At 42.7% G+C, this 20,817-nt stretch overlaps 1 protein-coding gene across 1 annotated transcript in view; it reads right to left on the bottom strand.

Annotated features, from left to right (window-relative positions):
- Positions 1-10,429: 10,429 nt before the first annotated feature.
- The window catches only part of LOC116393980 (protein phosphatase 1 regulatory subunit 37), a 69,131-nt gene continuing 58,743 nt past the window's right edge, over positions 10,430-20,817 (bottom strand). The window contains exon 11 of the mRNA XM_031866723.1: positions 10,430-10,564. Within this exon, the coding sequence (XP_031722583.1) occupies positions 10,430-10,564 (135 nt within the window). The remainder of the gene's footprint in view (positions 10,565-20,817) is intronic.

Genomic DNA, 20,817 nt, shown 5'->3' with positions numbered 1-20,817 from the left:
AATATCATTATGTCCCCCTCGATTGGGAAAGACGACACATTTTTCTTTTCTGCCAATATTTATCTTGGGCTCCACTCGCTCTCCGGAGGCCCACAAAAAGGTTTTCATTGATTAAAGGCAGTGGAAAGCAGATCCCGCCACCACACTCCTCAGCTCTTTTAATGTAAACGTATCAAAACGGCTGCACGGCGCCGTGGCAGGTGTCAAGGTTAGGCAGCGTTTTGCTTTGCTTTGGGTAGAAGCCTGAGGAGGGGGAAAGGATGGTTATTAGGATAAAATGAATGTACGGTTTGTTTGAGAGCCTTCACCTGGAAATACACAGTTGCCATAATACAGAGGTGGACAGGATCAGAAAGATAAAACTCATCTGTACAAACCCTTTCTACCCATTATTCTACCGTTATATCGTCTGTAAATCGGCAGGTAACCTTCTTGTTGTACGGAAACTTGAATAGCCCTTATTTACATCATTAGGTCCTAAAAGTTACATATTAATATAGGACAATACACAATGTGAACACAATATTAACTTAAGTAATGAAGATATTAAAACTCTTTTTTAACAAAGGAACCTTCTTCAAAATAAGGCCTCAGGATTAATGCAGGTCCTGTCATTAGCAATTTGCAAACATTTCTGGTGATGAAGAAAACTTCACTATTTGAGTGAATTGAGTGAACACATAACCTCCATATTTTTTGTCACCAACTACAGTTAATGTCAACAAATAGTTGGTGTTAAAACAAAGTGGAAAGTAGTTTTCTGCTGATTAACTAGGGTTATTTAACTGTCAACTATATATATACAGTATATATATGTACACACATTTTTACATTTAACAAAAATACAAATATAACAAACTTTATTTCATTATTTCCATTAAAAAGCCTGGATATGACTTTATGTTCTGTTAACTTAAATCTGAAACCCCTCGAACATGTTGCTCCCTTAATGTCAGAAACGCATCCCAGATTTGTCTGGTTTTGCTTTGGACATTGTTTACCGTGGATACCACACTTTCAGAGGTTTTAACCCACACGTCTATGAGAGCTCTTCCAGTTACCCCAAATAAACCTGGTGGCTTTACAATAAAAGCTGTTATCTCAGCCCAAACTCTGTCAGTAAACCCTGGTGGGTAGAGAGATTATACCCGTATTCTGTGTTCACACTACGGGCATCAAAAATGGCCAATCGTGAAAGTGTTGCTCAAGCACTCGTTGGCCTAGTTATGCCGTTAAATAGCACTGGGAACTGGCTAACGGCATTTCCTTTTTACAGGTACGGAACAGGTTGAAATAAAGTCATATGATTGGTTCATATATGAAGTTCAGAGCAGCTCTACTTTGACTTGTGTCACGTCCATCATGCAGCGTCTGGTCAGTTTGCAGCTTTGTGTCACCGACTTCCATGGAACATAAATTGCACACTGTTGCCATGTCGCTGGTAGTGTGAACACAACATAACTGGGGCAGGTTGTTTCAGCCACTCAGCAAGTTTTTCTTTACACTTTCCAAAAGGTAATCGAGACAATCCCAGAGAACATGTAGAAATCTACCCAGTTACATTACATTTCCATCATGTCCTTATCTTGAGCCCATTTTTTAAAGAAATTAAAGATTGTAAAATAATATTTATCTGCAATTTTGTAATCAGCGGACTTACTTGATGCATCCCTTGTAGCGCTGCCTACATTTGAGATCACATCCTGCCATAGGTCTTCCCACTTTACTCACCCTCTTCCTGTACATCATCTCTTGCAGTTGTTCGCCAGTGTCACATATCAAGCTGTGTCCTTTCCTCCCACTGTGTCACTTCCTGTCATGACTTATGAGTCATTGTTGAGCTGGGCGCACAGCCTCATTTCCACTCCCACAGTTTGTCATGAATGGATGTGGGCACACCTCTAAACACCTGTTAGCATATCGATATTAGTGTCCGCTCTCTATTAGAACTCTCAGGGACAAATACGGCAAAGAAAGTGCAATTTCACCAACTGTGTCGCATCATCGAGGTTCTCCATCGGTCCCAGAGACGCTGTCATTACGCACGGCTGTGGCTATTTGTAGCTTCCCGACCACTAATTCATCACACGTTCCTACAAAACAATGGCGGTAAAATCTCAATCATCATTATTGTAATTAAACGTCGGAAAGAAAATCAAGGATTCATTCAAGGACTCATGTTGAAACTGAAAGTGCGTCAAATGCAGAATAAAACTAAATGAGATGATGGCTCGAATGTAAATAAAAAGAACAATTTATCACAAATAATTTCAAATGATTAAATATACTGTGAATATTAAATGCGCCTTTGATTGACATTTTACAGAACTGTGTGTAGAAATGATACCACATAATGCTGTTTCAGCAATAAAGAGGGGTGTGGCTCCACACATGACCATTATAACACAAAAAGAGGGGAAAAGCTCTGGCTGGTTTGCATTACTTTAAACCAATCACCATCTTTTTGGGCGGTGCTTAGCCCAGGATGCAGCGACGGTGTCGTTGAAAAATAGATAGCACAGATAGCAGAAGGGAAGGAGAATGCCGCTTGAAAAACATGGCCGATGGTGGACTTATACCCCGTCTACATCCAGTGAGTCAGACTACCTGTCTCTTAATTTATATTCACTCTCCTCCTCTTCCATATCTCTCACAGTTAGCTCAGCTAAAACCGTCACATCCTCACGTTCTTCCCCTGTAAATACCAGTTCATGTGTGGGCAAACTGTTTATACATCTGGCCCCTGGAGTCTCAGTGAGGGCGCTGACATTTCCTCATATCTCCACATCCGGCGGCAGTGCGACAGCCTTTGTGAACAAGCCAAATTTGGATTTCATTGGGAGAATACATGGAGGCTCAACTCGCTCGCTCCCCACTTCCACTCCTGTCGTCTGTTTCCCAAAAGTTGGCACAGCCACAAGAGCCCCGCAGAAGCGATCCCCTCCTCCTCTTCACTTCCTATTTGCCCACTAATGAATGGGCATGTGTCATTCCAACAAGCAGGCCAACTTGAGAGAGGAAGAGGAGCAGTCTGCTTCCTCCTCTCCAATAATGAGTACCAGCAGCTTCTTGGCTTTTATCAAAGGGGAAAGTCTTCAGCCAGTAAGCGCAGTGCTGTGATACATGAATCCCTGTCTATTCAACGTGATGTATATACAGTATGCCCTTGACATATAAGAGTTAGTCATTCTTATATTATGGTCCCCAGAGGATGTTTCCAAATGATTTTGACCACCTTCGACCTGCACTGTAACAGTGGCTGGCACAGAACAGACAAAAACCTGAAAGCACAACTTGAGACAGCAAGTTTAGAGTAAGTCCAGAATCTTTGATCCAAACAAAAGGTAAAAGGTGAGAACGAGACAGGCAAACATAGAGAAGGAAAACTCAACCAGGCATGTGAGGCATCAGAGTCTGGGAAAACAGTTTCAGGATGAACAGGAAACATACAAGGAGTACTTGAACGCTTGGCGTAGGGCAAAAGACGATCTGGTAAATGACTTGTGGGAGTGGACCATCGATGCATAAAGAGAACTGGATACAGTGTTGGAGACGGGGCTCCGTACATTCCTCTGAAAGTTGCTTAATGGCGCATGAAGTAAAAAAAAGTTTGAACTGCGAGCATAAAATGACCCTGATCTTCCATCAATTTTCCGCATCCAAGGGCCTATAGAGCAAGAGCACTGGTGTTTCCTTTAACCCGCCTCCCAGCTGCTAGTTCTCGGGCTCATTCATATGAATGGAAGAAGGAGAATAACTCTGGATTTGGCTATTGGTGCTTTCAAGTGTTCTGAGAAGTTGATGTTTTTTTTTTTTTTTAAATGATCCGCTGAGTTACAGCCGTATCTTTTCCAGAGTATGTCTCTGGAAAACGTTATATGCCCAATGACATGTGACCCAGTGCCCAGTGACAGACCACTATGTCAAGTTTGCTTCAAAGCCCGGCGCTCCACCTGGCTTGGAGTGGACCGTTATTAATACTGCTGGGGCAATCCCGGTGGGGACCAAACAACCAAACTGAGACCGCTTGAATAGGAGGGTCTCAGTCCGCTTCCAAGGGGGCTCTGGTCTGGTTCGTTTGTGGTGTGAAAGCCAACAAACCAATCACAGGATTTTACGATATCAGTGATTTGAAAAGTTAGACAACTAATGACTCCATCTGATGATTTTAAAATCTGTCAAATAAAAACTTCTCCCATGTGCCAAGTGCATAGGAGAAATACGGTGACCAATGCGAAACGAGAAAATGCGAATGGTCCTATCTAGAGCCAGTGTTGGGTTTGTCCATTCTGGGTTACAGTAGAGACAGAGCAGCCAGCTCCGTATGTAGGTATTCAGGTAATTATTCAATCAAGAAAACATAATATCATGTGCTATTTCTGCAAAGGAACCCCTTCTAATGCTACACACTGTTCCTTTAAGGAAGCAGTTAGCCATGAAATTTGCTGCGCATATTCCTGCTGCTGAGGGGAAGAACACTTGTGATTTCCCCTGACCTATCCTCCACCAGCACCTTCAGGACCAACGTTTATAGCCCTGCTACAGTTAAAGCTGTAGCACCTTGTGTACACAGTCACGCATAGTGAAAGCAACACACCAGCAAGACTACAGCAGCATCTGCAGTCCTGTGTCAGTGTCAACAGTTCATCCACAGAGCTGCAGTGAACTTAGCATCATTTTCCAGCACTCACAGCCAAACATACAATCAGTTTGGTTACATGCTTTGGTGAAAAAGAAAGTGTAAAAAAACGATTCTGGTCTCAGTAAAGTGTAAAGTCCAAGTGGAACACCTCTGGTTATGTAGACAGCTTTATTGATTATATCTGAAGTGTATCTGTTCCGCCAGACATGCATGGAACTGAAACACGTCTGCTGTAGACAGGGTGTCCCAGTAGAGTTGCAAGAGGCAGTTGGAAGTTGGGGCTCTTCAATGACTTGGATGGACAGGAAACTCCTTGAATCTTTCAGTACACAAGACAAACAACTGGGATAGATAAATGTGGCTGCATTTTGTGCGCTCTTAACAACATATGATTGCTTTTGGTTTCACGCAGGACATGAACAGCGGTCTCCTGTATGAAAGTCCTGTGTTTGTCTGACCCATCCTCCCGCTGTTAGTGGACTTCCTCACCTGTTTTAATGTACCACATCAATTTAAGTATCACCTGCTCGTTGTAAAACATCACTTGCTCTATGCGTCACATGTTACTACGGCACTTGCTCTGTCGAATGCAAAAAAAACCCGTTGCCAGTCAACGTATACGTGAAGTATTGTCCTGCAGAATGTGAAAGCTTGGAGGAAGGCAAAATAGACCAGCTAACATTAGCTGAGCATCACGAACTTGGATGGGCCAAAGAAAAGATGTGGGTTCATTTAGTAGATTATAGTGTTGAGATTTTGATACTAGTAAGAGAGCGAGAAATATAACTATTTAGTAGGGAGTGGGTTAAGAGAACTGAGGCAATAAATCAAAGGACCTCACTGGTGTCCAACGACAAAAGTATGTGTGTGTGTGTGTGTGTGTGTGTGTGTGCGCGTGTGTGTGTGTATGTGTGCAGTGGGAGGGGGACCAGAGGAGAAGCAGAAAGCACCCAGAGGACACTGCGAGGGGTGGATTGGCCCCCGCCGGGCCCGGGCCTCAGGACGGATGGATGGAGGGATTGTGTTGACAAGGGGGAAAGACGAAGAGAAGGAGGAGGAGGAGAAGCAGCCACACGTTCAGCAGGGAGGCTGAGAGCATCGGCCAGAAACTCATCAAAGCGGTGGAAACACCTCCAACAACCCAACAACAGCAGGGCCCGTGTGTATGTGTGTGTGCGTGTGTGTGTGTGAGAGAGAGCTTGGAAAAGGATGTTTTTGGGTGATGGATGGGGGCGTTGAGGGAGTCTTCGTTCAACCATTGTTCATTAGTAAAGTACACAGTTGTCCTGCCTAATTGCTCAGCCTTCATGTCAGACTGCGATGAATGATTACAACCAGCTCTGACCTATTCCTTCCATCAGTGCTGAGCAAAACTTCACCTTATCATCTCCCAGAGGGACTACATGCTGTGTGCATACTTAGTATGTCTTATCCTAGTCTGTGTCTTTACGCGAAGACGTGGAAACACTTTCTCCATCGCAAAATGTGAATGACGACGTTTGCAATTTGATCTAATCCATCCAACAATTTCCAGCCAGATAGGCATGGCACTTGGTATGGATAGGCATGGTACTTGGTATGGATATTCATGGTTGGTCACTATCAGGCCAAACTTTTCCCTTCACCGTGATTTGGACAACACATTCTCTCTCCAAACTCCTCAAATACCAACACTTGGTCAGCGGCCCTACTCTTCAAACTGTGACGCTCTGGGTTCCACTCTAGGTGTCCATCTTCGACATGTCAGGGTCGACGCGTCAGTTTCCATTCTCTACATGCATAATGTCTTTTCAAAATAAACTCACGTGTTCACAGTTTCTGCTTGTTACATGCATACAGTGTCTTTTCAAAATAAATCCCAATGTAGGTTTACTTGGTTGGGACTACTGACTCTTCAAATGATTGAAGAGTCAGTAGTCCCATTTCCTGCTCAAACAAGCCAAGATAGGTGAGGTCACCAGAGATGTGTTTCTAATATTTAGTACCCTCATTGATCTGCATAGGGTGGACAAAATATCAGAAACAACTGTGTGTATAAAGCAATATAGTTTGTATAAATTGCAACCTCAAAAATGATCATGAAGGTGAATCGACCCCTCTCTAAAACACAAAGTGGAGGATTCATTACAGGACTGTTGCATTAGACTGCATCAGTGTTAGTTGGGGGGATGTAATAAACTGGAGTGTACATTCACCAATAGGTTTCAGGCTTCTGAAATGCAAGCTGCTCCAGCAAGAAATAGACCCGGTGTGTAAATATAGTTTATATATATATATTAGTGCACCGGCTGTGAAACGCAGCCCGTCGGGTTTTCAACTCCGTGAGAAAGCTGCTGGATAAGAGCTCAGATTCCTGCTTGCACATCAGAAACCCTCTGTCCAGGTATGAAGTGTGCTACTCTTATACCACAGAAAACAACAGTATACAATGCAGCTTGACTTCTGTCTCATTTCAGTGGAAACGTGCAGTAAAATGACATTTTATGAGACCTTACTGAATACTTTGACTACATTGCAGAACGTGCGATGACTTCTTATCATTTGCTCTGATGTTAGCGTTCACTTGGTAGGAATTATTCAACATTTGCTCCCTACACAGAGGATTGATCATGACTGTCACTAACTGAAAAACACTTTTGGAAGTTAGAAAGCACAGAAAAATAAAGGCTGCAGTGTATCTGAGGATGCAGGTTGCTTTAGTCTGCACATTGCATGTGTGTGTTCTGTGTGTTTGCTGATATTCATGCCTTGCCCTCACTTCTTCCTAACTATGATAAAGTAGGCCCGGTCCCATCATGGACGGTGCCCTACTCCCACTGCCCAGGCATCTGCTTCCTCTGCCTCTGCCATCATGACTGGATCAGGTTCAGATCGCCCCGGGCTTCAGGGAGCGCTGGAGGGAGGGAGGGGGGGGGGGATCCAATGAGTGGGCTTGGGTTTAGGCTTGAAACCAGTCCTGGGGCCACTTTGGCTGCAGTAGAGGGAGGTTGGGAGGCCGCCATGCCCACATGGGTTATGATGGAGGAGGTGGAGAAGGAGGCGGATGAAGGCGAGGAGCTGAGACATCAGGTGAAGTCGGAGGTGAGGGGGTTGAGTCACGTTGGCGGCCACATGCTGCCGTCGGTCTGCTTCCACGTGAAACAGGAAAATCACATCCACAGTGTCATCTGGGAAGGTGTCTGGAGCGTGTATGTGTGTGTGTGTGTGTGTGTGTGTGTGTTTGTGTGCACTGGGGGTGTGAATCTCAGCTCCCCTGCTAAATCCACCCTTCTGATCTCATCTGTCAATCACTGGATCTTTCACAAGTGATGTCTATGTGTGTGTGTGTGTGTGTGTGTGTGTGTGTGTGCTGTGGATGTGTTAGTCATGAGAGTGATGAAACTGATATTGTCAACTCCAGCACAGCAGATCACACAGGCCTGCTTTACCTGCCCACTGCTTAGTTTGATGCCCTGCAGCCTTCGGCCCACAGCAGGAAGTACAGAAGTCCACATCCACAGCTATTAGTTACAGTACATGTAATCAGCCTCATTTCATCATAATGCATACAAGTGAAATAATAACTTAAATCCAGACCTAAAGTCAAATTATCCAGAACCATCCTGTTACCTTAACACTACGCCTCACAGGTGACAGATGTTTCTTGGTTACTAAGACAAATGTTCACGTTTTCCTGCAGATTAAAGCACCATGCCACTGGCTTCCACCTGCCAGACTGTAGGCCTGTAGAGGACCGGAGCCAAACCCAAAACTGTTATAAATATTGTTCTATTATAATAATAATGAAGTGACGCCTGGAGTACATGGAATACTATTGGCACTTTATTTCATCTGCCGGTGCTCAGTCTGCCTGCTAGCACACTGCTCACCTGAAAGCTAACTGTCACTTGTGGCTGCAGTGCAAGGCTCTGACTCTAGCGTCCCCTTTTGGCGGGAAGGTATCATCGTTAAAGATTGGAATGAAGTTTGGCACAATGAAACACTAATGATAGGAAAAGCAGGGAGTGACGAGGTCAGAGCCTGGACGCCATACATTCAATCTAATCTAATCCATTCTATTCAAGGTGAGTTAACTTTCTTAAGGTGACAAAATTATCAGTTCAACTATTTTGTTGACTATTATTTTGCTGTGACACTTTTGGACATGTCAAAGATGGGTTAGTCTGCTAATGTTAGCATCTTCTCAGTGAGCGGCCCTCTCCTAAACATCCCATACAACGAAACAGATCACGTTTCTGTTTGACCAATCACATATACCTTTATAGTGATGGGTCGTGGAAGTCCGTGTGGAGGACGGGAGGACGGGAGGGGGGGGGGGTGGGTCAAATAAACACAGGACTTTGTTTGAGTCTTGTGTAAAACCAAAAGTCATCATTCACTTATTTGAATTCATGTCCGTAGCTTCAATAAGTCAACAAACCAACAACCAAAGTCATTTTAAGCCACGGTGTCGTTTTCTAAACCTGACCAAGTTTTGTTGCATTTTTTTTGTTTCGTTTCAATTTACACCGTTAACAATACATCAACATGTAGGTCATTAAGAATGCACTTTAGTTGTATAAAAACGTAATTCTGTAGGAGACAGAGTTGCAGTATGTCTGATCTCACAGTAGCATTTAAAACATTATATAATTCCTTTTGGAAGACACAGGGTTTTAGAGTTTCTCTCTAATATTTGCCGCTGACTTGTCTAAACCTGAAGTTAGTTTTTTTTATTGGTCAGTTACCTTCTTCAGTAGCTCCTTATACAGATCAATATGTACATTTGACTCACATAATGATCACAGAGGCAGTGTAGAGTTTCATATGAGGTTTAATTTCATCATAAACACTAGATAACAGGTGTAACAGTTGTGTTGAAGTGTACTCTCTCTGAGTCTTTAAGAATGCTGTGACCTCCTTCTCAGGAGTTCAACTTGCCAAGTTTGAACTCCTAAAAACGTGAGTGTGGCCTATAGTTTCACTAGATGGACAACAATAAGCAGCAAACCACTGATAATAACTGAAAACATCCCATAATGCATCCTGTGTGTGGACAGCCCGGCCTGTCTCACAGCAGTGTGAACAGACTTGCTGACAGACAGACCTCTGTGTTTACTGTCTCTATGTGCACCGTGCTCAATTGTTTCACTTTGTGTTGCTGCTGAACGTCTGCCTGCCACTGCTTCTCAGCTGATTAATGCAGATGGAACTTGGCTGAGTTCATGGCTGCTACCTCTGTCAGAGTAATGACGCTACATCCCGACACACACACACACCTCCGAGGAGTGTCCCGTAATGCATCACTGTGAACATTAAGTGATGATGGAACACAAGCAAACAGGGATTTGCTACGCAGACACACAGACACACGCACACACACACAAGTAGAGCTCCAGTGTGAGTGTTGTAGGGAGAGGAGGGGGAGTTCAGGGGGTTGGGGGAGGGGGTAGGGGGGGAGCAGTTCTCTTCATTTCTAGGTGATTCACGATTGAAGTGGGCTCGCAAAATTGCTTTATGGAAAGTGGCGAGCGGCTCGGCGGGAACATTAGGTGGGAAGCAGCGGGGAGGCCGGCGTTTCATTAGGGAGCTCCACTCCGCCTTTATTACCCGGATTTGGAGTTTTATGGTTATCATTATTTGCGATAGAATTATTATTCGCATATATCTGCTAGTCAGCTGTTTGGGTTTGGGAGACTGGGACCTAGCGTCTGTGTGACTGAATCCATGAGTGCATTCTGAGGTGATCTGTACAAGGTTAGCTTTTTTTCCTCCTGTGTGTGTGTGTGTGTGTGTGTGTGTATGAGCTCAGGTCGTAGTCACGCTGTCTGCTCGTAAAGGCCCAGAGATGTCCGCGGCGAGGAGGGAGTGGCTGGCATTAGCGAGGCAGTGCTGGGTGATCTCTGACTGGAGCCTCGTCTGAGTCTCCATCAGAAACTCGTCCTGTTGATCAGACACAAAAATACAACCATCACAATCAGCCACCAGCATCAATGTCAAGAAACCGACTTGTGCAAGAAAAGTGCAGGAGTTGGAGGTTGAAGCCAGAAGTGGGTCTGTAAACTGGGATCGATGTTTAAAGGTCATAATTACACAACTGTATTATACAGTAAAACATAAAATGATCCCACGCGGTTTGGTATACATATTTTATATATATAAGAAAAAAGGAAGGGCACTGGTATTGGACTGGTAGCCTGAGGTGAGAGATCAGAATAGGTATTGGGAGAGTAAAACCTCTTACTGTTAAAAACACGTCAGATCGTCTGACTGTTTCTTGATGATGTCACTTTTTATCCCCAGAAGTCAATTCACTTTTAAGAGGTCGTTCACACGTTGCGTCTAAAAATGGGTGGAAAACGCCGGCCGTGCCGCCGTCATCCTTTCATCCAAGGTGCTCGGCGGGGTTGCGCTACTGTCACGCCTGTCGTTACTAAGCAACCAAAACCTGTGCCCTGTGATAACGATGATGGCATAAGGATGATAGTAAAACCCTGAACAGTCCTTCACTAAAATGATTCACTTCTCCTCCATTTATTTACCGTAGAATGATATTCACTGAAGAAAGAAAGGATATCTGCCAGAGCACAGTCTGAAGTAGAGATGGTAATAATTAACCCTGTAATCATGCTATCAGTTCAGCAGCAAAAAGAAATAGAATATGAAAGAGCTGAATGAAACACAAAGGAGCGGCTTGTCAATTCAAAGGAGAATGGCTGATCCACCTCAAAGGTCAGCCCACCTTGAGTGCGTTTGAGCCGGAGTTGTTGCTAACTCCGGGGCTAACCCCCTGCACTTTAATCATCAACTGACTGACAAGCAACAAATGGGAACTTGGCTTGAGTCTTGAGGAGTTTGTAGTATTTATTCAGTGACAAAATAAACTGTACACACTGCAGTGCTACGTTCACGACTTTAACTGCTGATAGTTACTGCTGACTTCATACTCATCATCACACACGCTCTCTCTATGGGTGAACTGGTGACTGCCTGTTTGGTGCATTCACTGCAGCTGGCGTTAAATGATGGATTAAACCTGTTTTTGCATCGGGTTATCGCTGCAGCTGGGCCCAACTGACAAGCTCACGTTGCTATAAGCGGTTTAGGTGCGGTCGTATCGGAGTACGAGTACATGAGCACAATACCCGATACTGGAATCGGTATTGGTGCATCCCTTAATATAATGTTATTATTACCAAAAATGCTATGATGGCAGAAACTCTAAAAATAAGACCTAAGTGTTGTTCTTAGTAAAGGTCATTGTGTCATTAAAATCCAAAGGTTCATCCAACTGGGAGCATGAATATGCTCAGAAACTGTTATCACATTATAAATCCTCTTTAAAATTTTGGCACTTGGGAAAAGCTAATCAAATGTCTAAAAATGAAAGGGCTCATCTCCTGGTGAGAATTATATGTACTGGCCATTATATTTGTTATATTTCTTAGTCAGTTCTTTTGGACATTTTCACCAAAAGTTACAAAATCTTCCCCCCAAGCAGATCTCATAATGTCTAAATCGGGTCCTATGGCCAACCCCTGCGTCTATCAATTAAAATCAACAATGCACATTTCCATATGATTTCAGCAACATTAATTGTCAAAAGATACTTTCAACAGACACATAGAACTTGTATGAAACTTTATTGGAAAACAAATAGCGGTCTTTACCATAACTTGAATTAGTCCTGGCACACAATTAACCTACAATGAGACTAAATCGTTTGAATACAATAAATAAAAAGTGCCTCTTTCAGAGGAAGTGCAAACAAAGCTTTGCCCCTTTTTTTCTTCTTCCTTTCCTAGAGAGAGAAATGGGCCTGTGACTGCCCTGCCAGTGTTGCCTTAATTGGAGTTAGTGCCACTCTCATGTACTTGGTTTTAACCATGTTCATAGCAGAGGAAGTCACACAAACTCACATTTATAAGTTGATCCAAACATGGCCGTGTAGTGCTACTTTGGTTAGACCAGGGTAAACAGTCTCAGACACAGACAAGACTGTGGCCCACCATTTTGGTGATGCTGGTGCTGGAGGAAAGGTCATGGAATCATTGAAATCATTATAACTAATCCTCTTGGGAGCATGAATGTCACACGGTCTGACTGACATCGCCACCCTAATGCGTGGCTGCTCACGGGGTAAAACTCTGCCCTGAGATCTTCTTACACCTCGGACCTCATTAATCCGCGATGCCCATTTCACTCCAACAGTTCCTTTGTGACTGTATGTCGTAATATACTTGTATGGTTCCCTCTTTACCTCAACCTGCTTTACCTGCTCATCTTCAGTTAGTTATTTATACATTTGGAAAAGCTTGACAGAATGTCCCTTAGTGTAAACTTACACTCCAGTCACTCACAGACAAGAAAAGATAAACACATCCGAATAACATAGAAAGGCTGCATCATTTAGGAGGACAAGAGGGTCAGTGCATGAAGTACAAGAAAAGAGGAGACGTGACAGAAGGAATGAAAGGGTGGAGAATAAAAAGGACAGAGCAGAGGACAGACAGTGTGCTGACTCCTGGCTCGCTGCTGGTCGCCAGAATCACTGATGCACTTTCCCGCCTCATAAATTATCGCTATGATGACGGGTGTGATGCTGTCAGGAAAACCCAGCATCCCAAAAAGCAACAGCCAGCCAGCCAGCCTCTGTTACTCCTGTCATCACTCTCTGCTTTGTCTTTTTAAACACATGGAAATAGATTATGACGCCAAAACCAACAATTTAAAAAACAATCCATTTTACGACAGTCAAAAATGCTGTTAGCAAAAGGAGAGAAGCCTCAGGAGTGAAAAACAAGTGCCACCGTCATTGAAACACCTTTCAATCAAGAAAGCAGCCTGAAACATGATTCCTATATCCATATTTTCTATATAAGAATATAATTTATCATAGTTTCTATGATAATAAAGAGAAAAATAACGTGAAAGAGGTCACAAGTTCTGTAGGCAGGATTAAAGAACTTAAATAACTTCCAACCCGTTCTCATTCCCCAAAAACACATCGCTTGGTTTAGGCATCAAAACTACTCGGTGAGGTTCAGTAAAAGATTGTGTTTTGAGTTGTGTAAGTTAAGTTATTACGTAACATGCTTACGTAACTTAAAATAAGTCAACAGCAGCCAGTCCTGTGTTTGTTTGACCCATCCATCCACCCCATCCTCCTCCATACACACACTTTGTCTCTTTGTATACTACCTCATCTGACTTCCTGGAGCAGTTGCTAATAGTGGGTTTACGTTGGAGTTGAAGCCCATACAGACGCTAAAACCCTTTAGTGTGCCTTGTGTGTCGGCGTCAGACGCAGAGGGCCGTGACAAAACGTCGGTATTTGACGCCCTGAGAATGAGAACAGGATGTGACTTCCTATGCCAGAGCTAGAAGATGAAAATAGCAACAACTGTGGATGGAATCAATGGAGCTGCAAAGACTGATATTGGTCGACTTCAAGAAACCACAACACTTAAATCTGAATATTCCTTTGAATGTTGAGAAAACTGTTAACTTCCTAGCCAAAACCTAACTAGGCTAATGGTAGCACAATATTACACTGAAGCTAAAAGGAAGATGAATATTGGAATGCCGGACCGAGGCCCAATCCACAATAAATGCTCATGTTACAGCTTGATGTGGAAATAGAAATGCGTTTGCTAACATACCGGCTATAATAACTTAAAGTTATAATGTTGTGCTTTGGTCTCACAACCAACCTCCACCCTGCAGCTTTAAAGGCACAGTGAAACAGAAGAAGAGGGACCACAGCTTTGCAACTTGCTCTGCAACAAACAAACTAATATTCACCGTATTAAAACATAAAGACGGGAAATTTAAAGGAACAAAAGATACATTCTAAAAATTGGAGCTCTATTCAAATATGGATCCCAGGAACAGTAGTTGTTGCTAATGGAGATCCTAACAAACAAACAATAAACAAACAAACATTGATTCCATATACTACGATAGTGGCTCCCGACCTTTTTGGCTTGTGTAGCCATAAAATGAAGCAATGTCTATTACTAACCCACTCAAATAATTAAATTTGAATTCTTCTTAGAAGAAGACTTAAGTAAAAAAAATAAAAATTAAGAAAAAAAGCATCCAGTGACCCCTCAGATTTATTCTGCGACCTCGGTGGGGGTCCCGACCCACGTGTTCCAAAACACTGCCATATTCCCTTTGTGTCATTAATAATAATTTACTATTTCTAAGAAGTCATGAAACCGCTCTAGCTGAAATTAACCTTCTCAAGAAACAAACTATCAACTTTGAAGCTGCTGCATGATCTTCTCTTTTCTCCTCCCTCCCTCCTTTCTGTTCACCTCCCCCTCCTCCTCCCCTTCCTCCTTAATCCCTCCTCCCTCCCTCCTCTCTGCAGCAGAGCAGTTAATAAAGAGATTGATTATCGGCCTGTCAGGAAGTGACAGTTGGACAGGGCTGCTCTGCGTGAATGACAGAGGGCACGCTCACCACGCAGCAGCCCGCCTGACACACACACGCACACACACACACACACACATACACACACACACCTTTGCCAACACCGGGGGTAGATGAGGTGGTGGAGGAGGAAGATGTGGGGGGCTGGATGGGTGAGAGGCAGGCATGTGGAGAACAGCAATGCAACCTTCTGCTGGTGGAAGTTGGGAAGTGTGTGTGTGTGTGTGTGTGTGTGTGTGTGTGTGTGTGTAGAAGTGTTTGTGGTGGTGGGGGGTGGGGTCAGAGTTCACAGCCACTGCCTTCTGGAGAGAGAGGAAGAGGGATGCCAATGACACTACACACGGGAGTCAAAGAGGTCAAAAGGGACTCAGGAACACACAGTCCCTCTCTCTCTCTCTGTCTCTCTCTCTCTCTCTCTCTCTCTCTCTCTCTCTCTCTCTCTCACACACACACACACACATGCTGCTGTGTATCTGTGAGCATACTCAAGAAAAAACCAGGATACACTTACATCCTGTACCAGCACACACTCAGGTACACTGGTAACTGACAGTGGGTAACCACAACACTTCAAACACAAAAGGTAAAGCTATACTAAGACATTTTAAGGCGACCAAAAATGTTACAATTAACTTTCATGAAGTTTAAACTCACTGTGAAAGGGTTAAAGTTGTCAGATGAAAACACAGACAACACCTAGAACAAACAATGCTGACCTGTCAATCACCGTGTAGCCCCGCCCTAAAGCATACTCTGCTTTATGGTCTGTTTCACTCTAAATGGACCATAATTTACTAAATGAACATCATGCTGTATTGAAGAAGACTTGCAACTAGAGATTGAGACCATAAACTCATGTTTACAATGTTTACTGAGGGAATAAATCAAGAGAGAAGTAGAGTCATTTTCTCATAGACTTCTATACAACCAGAGGAGTCGCCCCCTGATGGACATTAGAGAGAATGCAGGTTAAAGGCACTACCGCATTGGCTTCACTTTTCAGACCCGGAGGTTGCCGCCTGGTCTGTCCACACCAAACCACCAGGGATAGGTCGGAGCTGTGAGGTAGATTTGGTGTAGTGGCCCAAGTGAACCAAAAGGATGTTTCCCTATACCTTTACACAATCATTATAAACATTTTTTTAAAAACCGACAAAACAACGGCTACGTTTTTCGCAGTGCCTGAAATAATCTGAAGTGACTCTTAGAAGTACCAGTCTGAGAGAAGGACTCTAATGCTCATGTAAGGGGCCAAACATTTGGAAGGCCAAATTACTTTTTGGGTACACGCATCTGGTGAGCAGCTGTCACTGGAATGAATGGAGCACCATATAGAGACATTTCATCGAGTTCTTTCAGTACAGGTGGATGGGTCAAAAGACACAGGACATCCATCCAGGAGACCGCTCACCATTTTATTTAAAATGTTGCTGCAACCTTAACCCAAACCTCACATGCATAAGCTAATGTTACCCTGTCTGAACCCTACAGGCCACCATTCCACCTCTTCCATAACCACTAATTACTCCCACTGTGTGATCACATTTCACAGGAAAAAAGCTAACGTTTGACAAAAATTAGTATAATTATAATGTATTTTTATTTTTTAATAACTGTGTAATTTAACGTGAATATTTTTTCTTATCCTTTTAATCAACTTGTGAACCCTCATATTTAACCCTCAGTGTTACTCGATGCTGTGATTGGGAACCTGTTGACTGACGCATTATTAATAATTGTTTGAATAGGATTTGTTGACAATAATAATAATAAATATTATCATTTAATTTGGAAATTTGACTATTCCTCATCAGTGTTTTTGTAAAATGTATATGGCTAGCAGAGAAAAAAGGAGATCTGTTTGAATATCTACAACTCCATACGCCTGATGTAGATCATGTGATATGATGATACTGGACCTTGTGGTGAGACTGATTTCAGCGGCTGTTCTGAGGTCAATAAACTTCAAACCTCGGAATGTAACAACTAATTGACTTTTTTTTTTGCATATTTTTAAATTCTTATCGGTTACGAAAAAAAGTCTGAACTGTCAGGTTCATGTAATACATGTTTTTTTTAAATATGCTTAGTGTGGCAATATTTACAGGGCAAAGGTTTGAATTATTAAGGGGAATATGCATATTAATTCATCTTTAAAATATATATATATATATGTCATTTTTAATTTTCAGTTTATTTTTCTTAATCATGTTGTGTTTAAAAAAATGTTTTAATCTAATCTACAAATGAATTTATAACCATCCATTTAGTGCTGAATTCAACTGAACTCATTTGGCTTTTCAGTGCAAAAAGCACAGCTGGAGAAACGCATTAAAAAAATTATTGACAATAAAAATAATACATTTTTCCATGAAGAAGTGTATTTGACAATTCATTGTCATTGTTTATGTGTTCCACTTTCTCAAAATGTTGGATTGCTATTAATGATATCTTGGTGTCTGATTCCTTCTTGTACATTTTGATGTGTAAAATTGCTCCACATCTCATGGGAATGTGCTGCTGTAATATGTTACAACACAGGAGAGCGGTGCCAGACTTTCAGCACAGCAAAACTCATTCACTGATCCCACAAACACACACACTGCGTCGCTTAATCCACACTGCTTTTTTTATTGTTGCACTTGATCAGCGAGTGGAACAATCAATACCTCTAGACTGAGTAGGTGGACTGCTGAGCCTCGTATCAAGATGTTTTTTTTGTTTTACCCCTCCCCATCTTTCACACCCAGAGAGAGGGAATAAGAGAGGGGGAGGAGGGGGACGAGGAGGAGGAGACGCAGATGGACAAGTGCTTTTACAGCTGAGTCTTCCTCTGGCTCGGTGCCACGGCCACAGACTCTCTTTGTTTGCCCGGCTACTAAACTAATAGAGATAAAGGCAGGTTCCTGCTGGCCCTGAATTAGAAAATCATTAAGGAGTATAAACACACACGGGAGCACACACACACACACACACACACACACAGACACACACTTCCACACTGGCTGTCAGTGCTGACATTCCAAACAAACTCTTTCCCGATGCCAGGGGGAACTCCTTTTTCATTTGTAACCAAACAATTACTTCTTTATCCACATCCTCCTCCATTTTCTGCCATGTCAAACGGCTCCATTTGACTGGTTGGTACATATAGGTATGTGTGTGTTTTCATTCATTATATTACTATATAACAACCCGTTCTCATTCCCACGTCGTCACACACGGCGGCTTGGTCGGATCTCCTTGATGTGACTTAGGTTTAGCCAACCAAACTAAAAAGATTGTGTTGAAATAAATATGTTGTTAGTCGGTTTACTTTACGTTAAGTACCTGTTACTAAGTACTTAATAAAGTATTCTTAGTTACAGTTAATACACTGATTATAGGGAGTTTATATGTAGCAACATCATCATGCAGAAACCTGCGTCAGGTCACGTGGGAAAACGTCTTAAGAAGGGCTTGGTTAGATGCTAAAACATAAGTACTTTAACCATAATTTGAATTTTTGGATTCAATCACTACTAAGATTACTGGGAAGCTACAGCAAAAAGAGAATAGTAACAATAAACTCTGAAGATGTACTCATCATATTAAAAGGATGAGTACTTGTTCAGCAGAATGACCTCGTTTAGAGGATCAGTATTGGTAGTTGTGGTTGCCGATATCTCTGGAGAGAGATTTCACGCTCGTGGCCCCTTCGACCAGAATCTCGTGTCCCCATCAGAGAGTTTCTGAATGGTGGTGCTCAGTGTGTTTCTGCTGCCTTCCAGCTTGCTTATACATTCTGGGCAACATTGTGGAACCTCCTCTTTATATTCATATATAATTCAAAAGATGTTCTTCTTTCCTTCAATAATAACTACTTTAGTGATAAAACAGTATAATTCAGGCTTGTGAAATACGTTTGTCCCCAGAAGAAGAAGAATGAAATGATTCAAACCTCCATTCAGTCGATGTTCCCACAGTGTTACATGACAGGGAGAATACTGCTGAACCTTTATGTTGAATCTGTTTTCCACTCCAGAAAAGCGTCAGTGACCCTCAATCATTATTGAACCACAACGGTCTCCAAATATGGAGTCAGTCTGTTTTTCTTTGTGCCCTCTGCGGTCTACTCAGTGGTTACATGTGACAGCCCTCAGTATGTTCAGCTGGTATTTACTGCACTTGACACTAAAATGACTGCTGATTTATTTTATTACAAATAATAATACTAATAATACAAATAATAATAATTATTATTATTATTATTATTATTATTCTTATTATTGTTATTACTGGATTATCATTACTGATGCATTGTCCTTTATGCAGCATTTTGATGTTGTAACTGGTTCTGGTGGGGCTAATGTTGACTACTTTATCTGTAGTTAACAACACATCATATTTATAAATTGATCATAGGTTCTGCGGCTTATGTGCATTTTTAATATGCAGTATAATTAGTAACCAAAGTTATCAAAAACATGTAGTGCAGTAAAAAGTACAATATCTCTTTAAAGCAGCACGAAATAGAAATACACAAGTAAAGTACAAGTACCTGAAAACTGTACTTGAGTAAATGTACTTCAAAATCCTTCCACTGCATAACACGTGGTGGTGAGTCACAATCCACAGTGAGCGAGGACTTTAATTAGAAAAAGAAGAAGAAAAGGAAACGCAAGGAAAGGAATAGCAGAGGACTGCTCCTGACAGACAACAAGATGGCAGCAGAAGACAGCTAGAAGCCCAATGATCACGCGGGTGAGTGTTAATAGTGAGACACGGCACGTCAGGTACGCCTGGCCTTATTCTCTGCAGCTGTGGTCAATAGTGAACCCTAATTCAACTACAACACATCTGGGAGGTTCTGATTATGCCCCCTTCCTCCTCGCCTGATGTTTCCATGTGGGATCTCTCTCTCTCTCTCTCTCTCTCTCTCTCTCTCTCTCTCTCTCTCTCTCTCTCTCTCTAGTCCCCACATTAGTTAAGATGGCTGCACAGTGGCTGCCGGGAACGAGCGTTTTTTAAAGCTCTCCGAGGTGCGGGCGGCTTAAACTGGCTCATTTGTTGGCTCTGCATTCTAGAAGACGACCCCGCAAATGGAGCCACGATCCAATTATTATTAGCTGGGAGGTGAAGAAACAACGGCCCCAATCTGTTGGCCCCGGCTCAGGACGGGCCGGTACGCTGACACACACACACACACACACACACACACACTGTCAGAGTCAACACGGTCAGACGGAGGCTGCTACATGAGGAGGCGTGTGCTGAGTGAAGTCCTATTTTGATATCAGCGTGGGGATAAAGCGGTAGAGAGGGAAGAAGATGGTCTTTGTCGAACGCGAAAACATGTTCAGGTTCAAAGGCGGATCAATTTTAACATTTACACACACACACAAACACACACACGCGCACGAAGCAAAACAATACCTGAGCCTAAACCAGGGCTCGCCGAGCATTAAAATGTGTTCATAAAAAAAGAGAGAGGAAAACAGCATATGGAAGTCCCAGCAGAGGCATTCTTATTTCTATCTGTGAAAATTCATTACGCATTCTCACAATGAGTGTGTGTGAGAATTCGCCGTTTGTTCTCGTCTCAGGCTAAACAAAGGCACATGTGCTCATTTTCAGAGCGGGACGCGGCGCGGCCCGATTTCAAAGGCACAACTTGAAAGACGACAGACAGCTATTTACAATATTTATACATTTAGGATGCTGATACTATGCATATTACATGTCTGTCTCCCACTCTGTGTGTGTGTGTGTGTGTG

Source organism: Anarrhichthys ocellatus, unplaced genomic scaffold, assembly GCF_004355925.1.
Source record: "Anarrhichthys ocellatus isolate YVR2014 unplaced genomic scaffold, GSC_Weel_1.0 scaffold36, whole genome shotgun sequence".
Taxonomy (NCBI): domain Eukaryota; kingdom Metazoa; phylum Chordata; class Actinopteri; order Perciformes; family Anarhichadidae; genus Anarrhichthys; species Anarrhichthys ocellatus.
The sequence above is the reverse complement of the archived record's forward strand: the minus strand, read 5'-3'. Positions and strand labels throughout refer to the sequence as shown.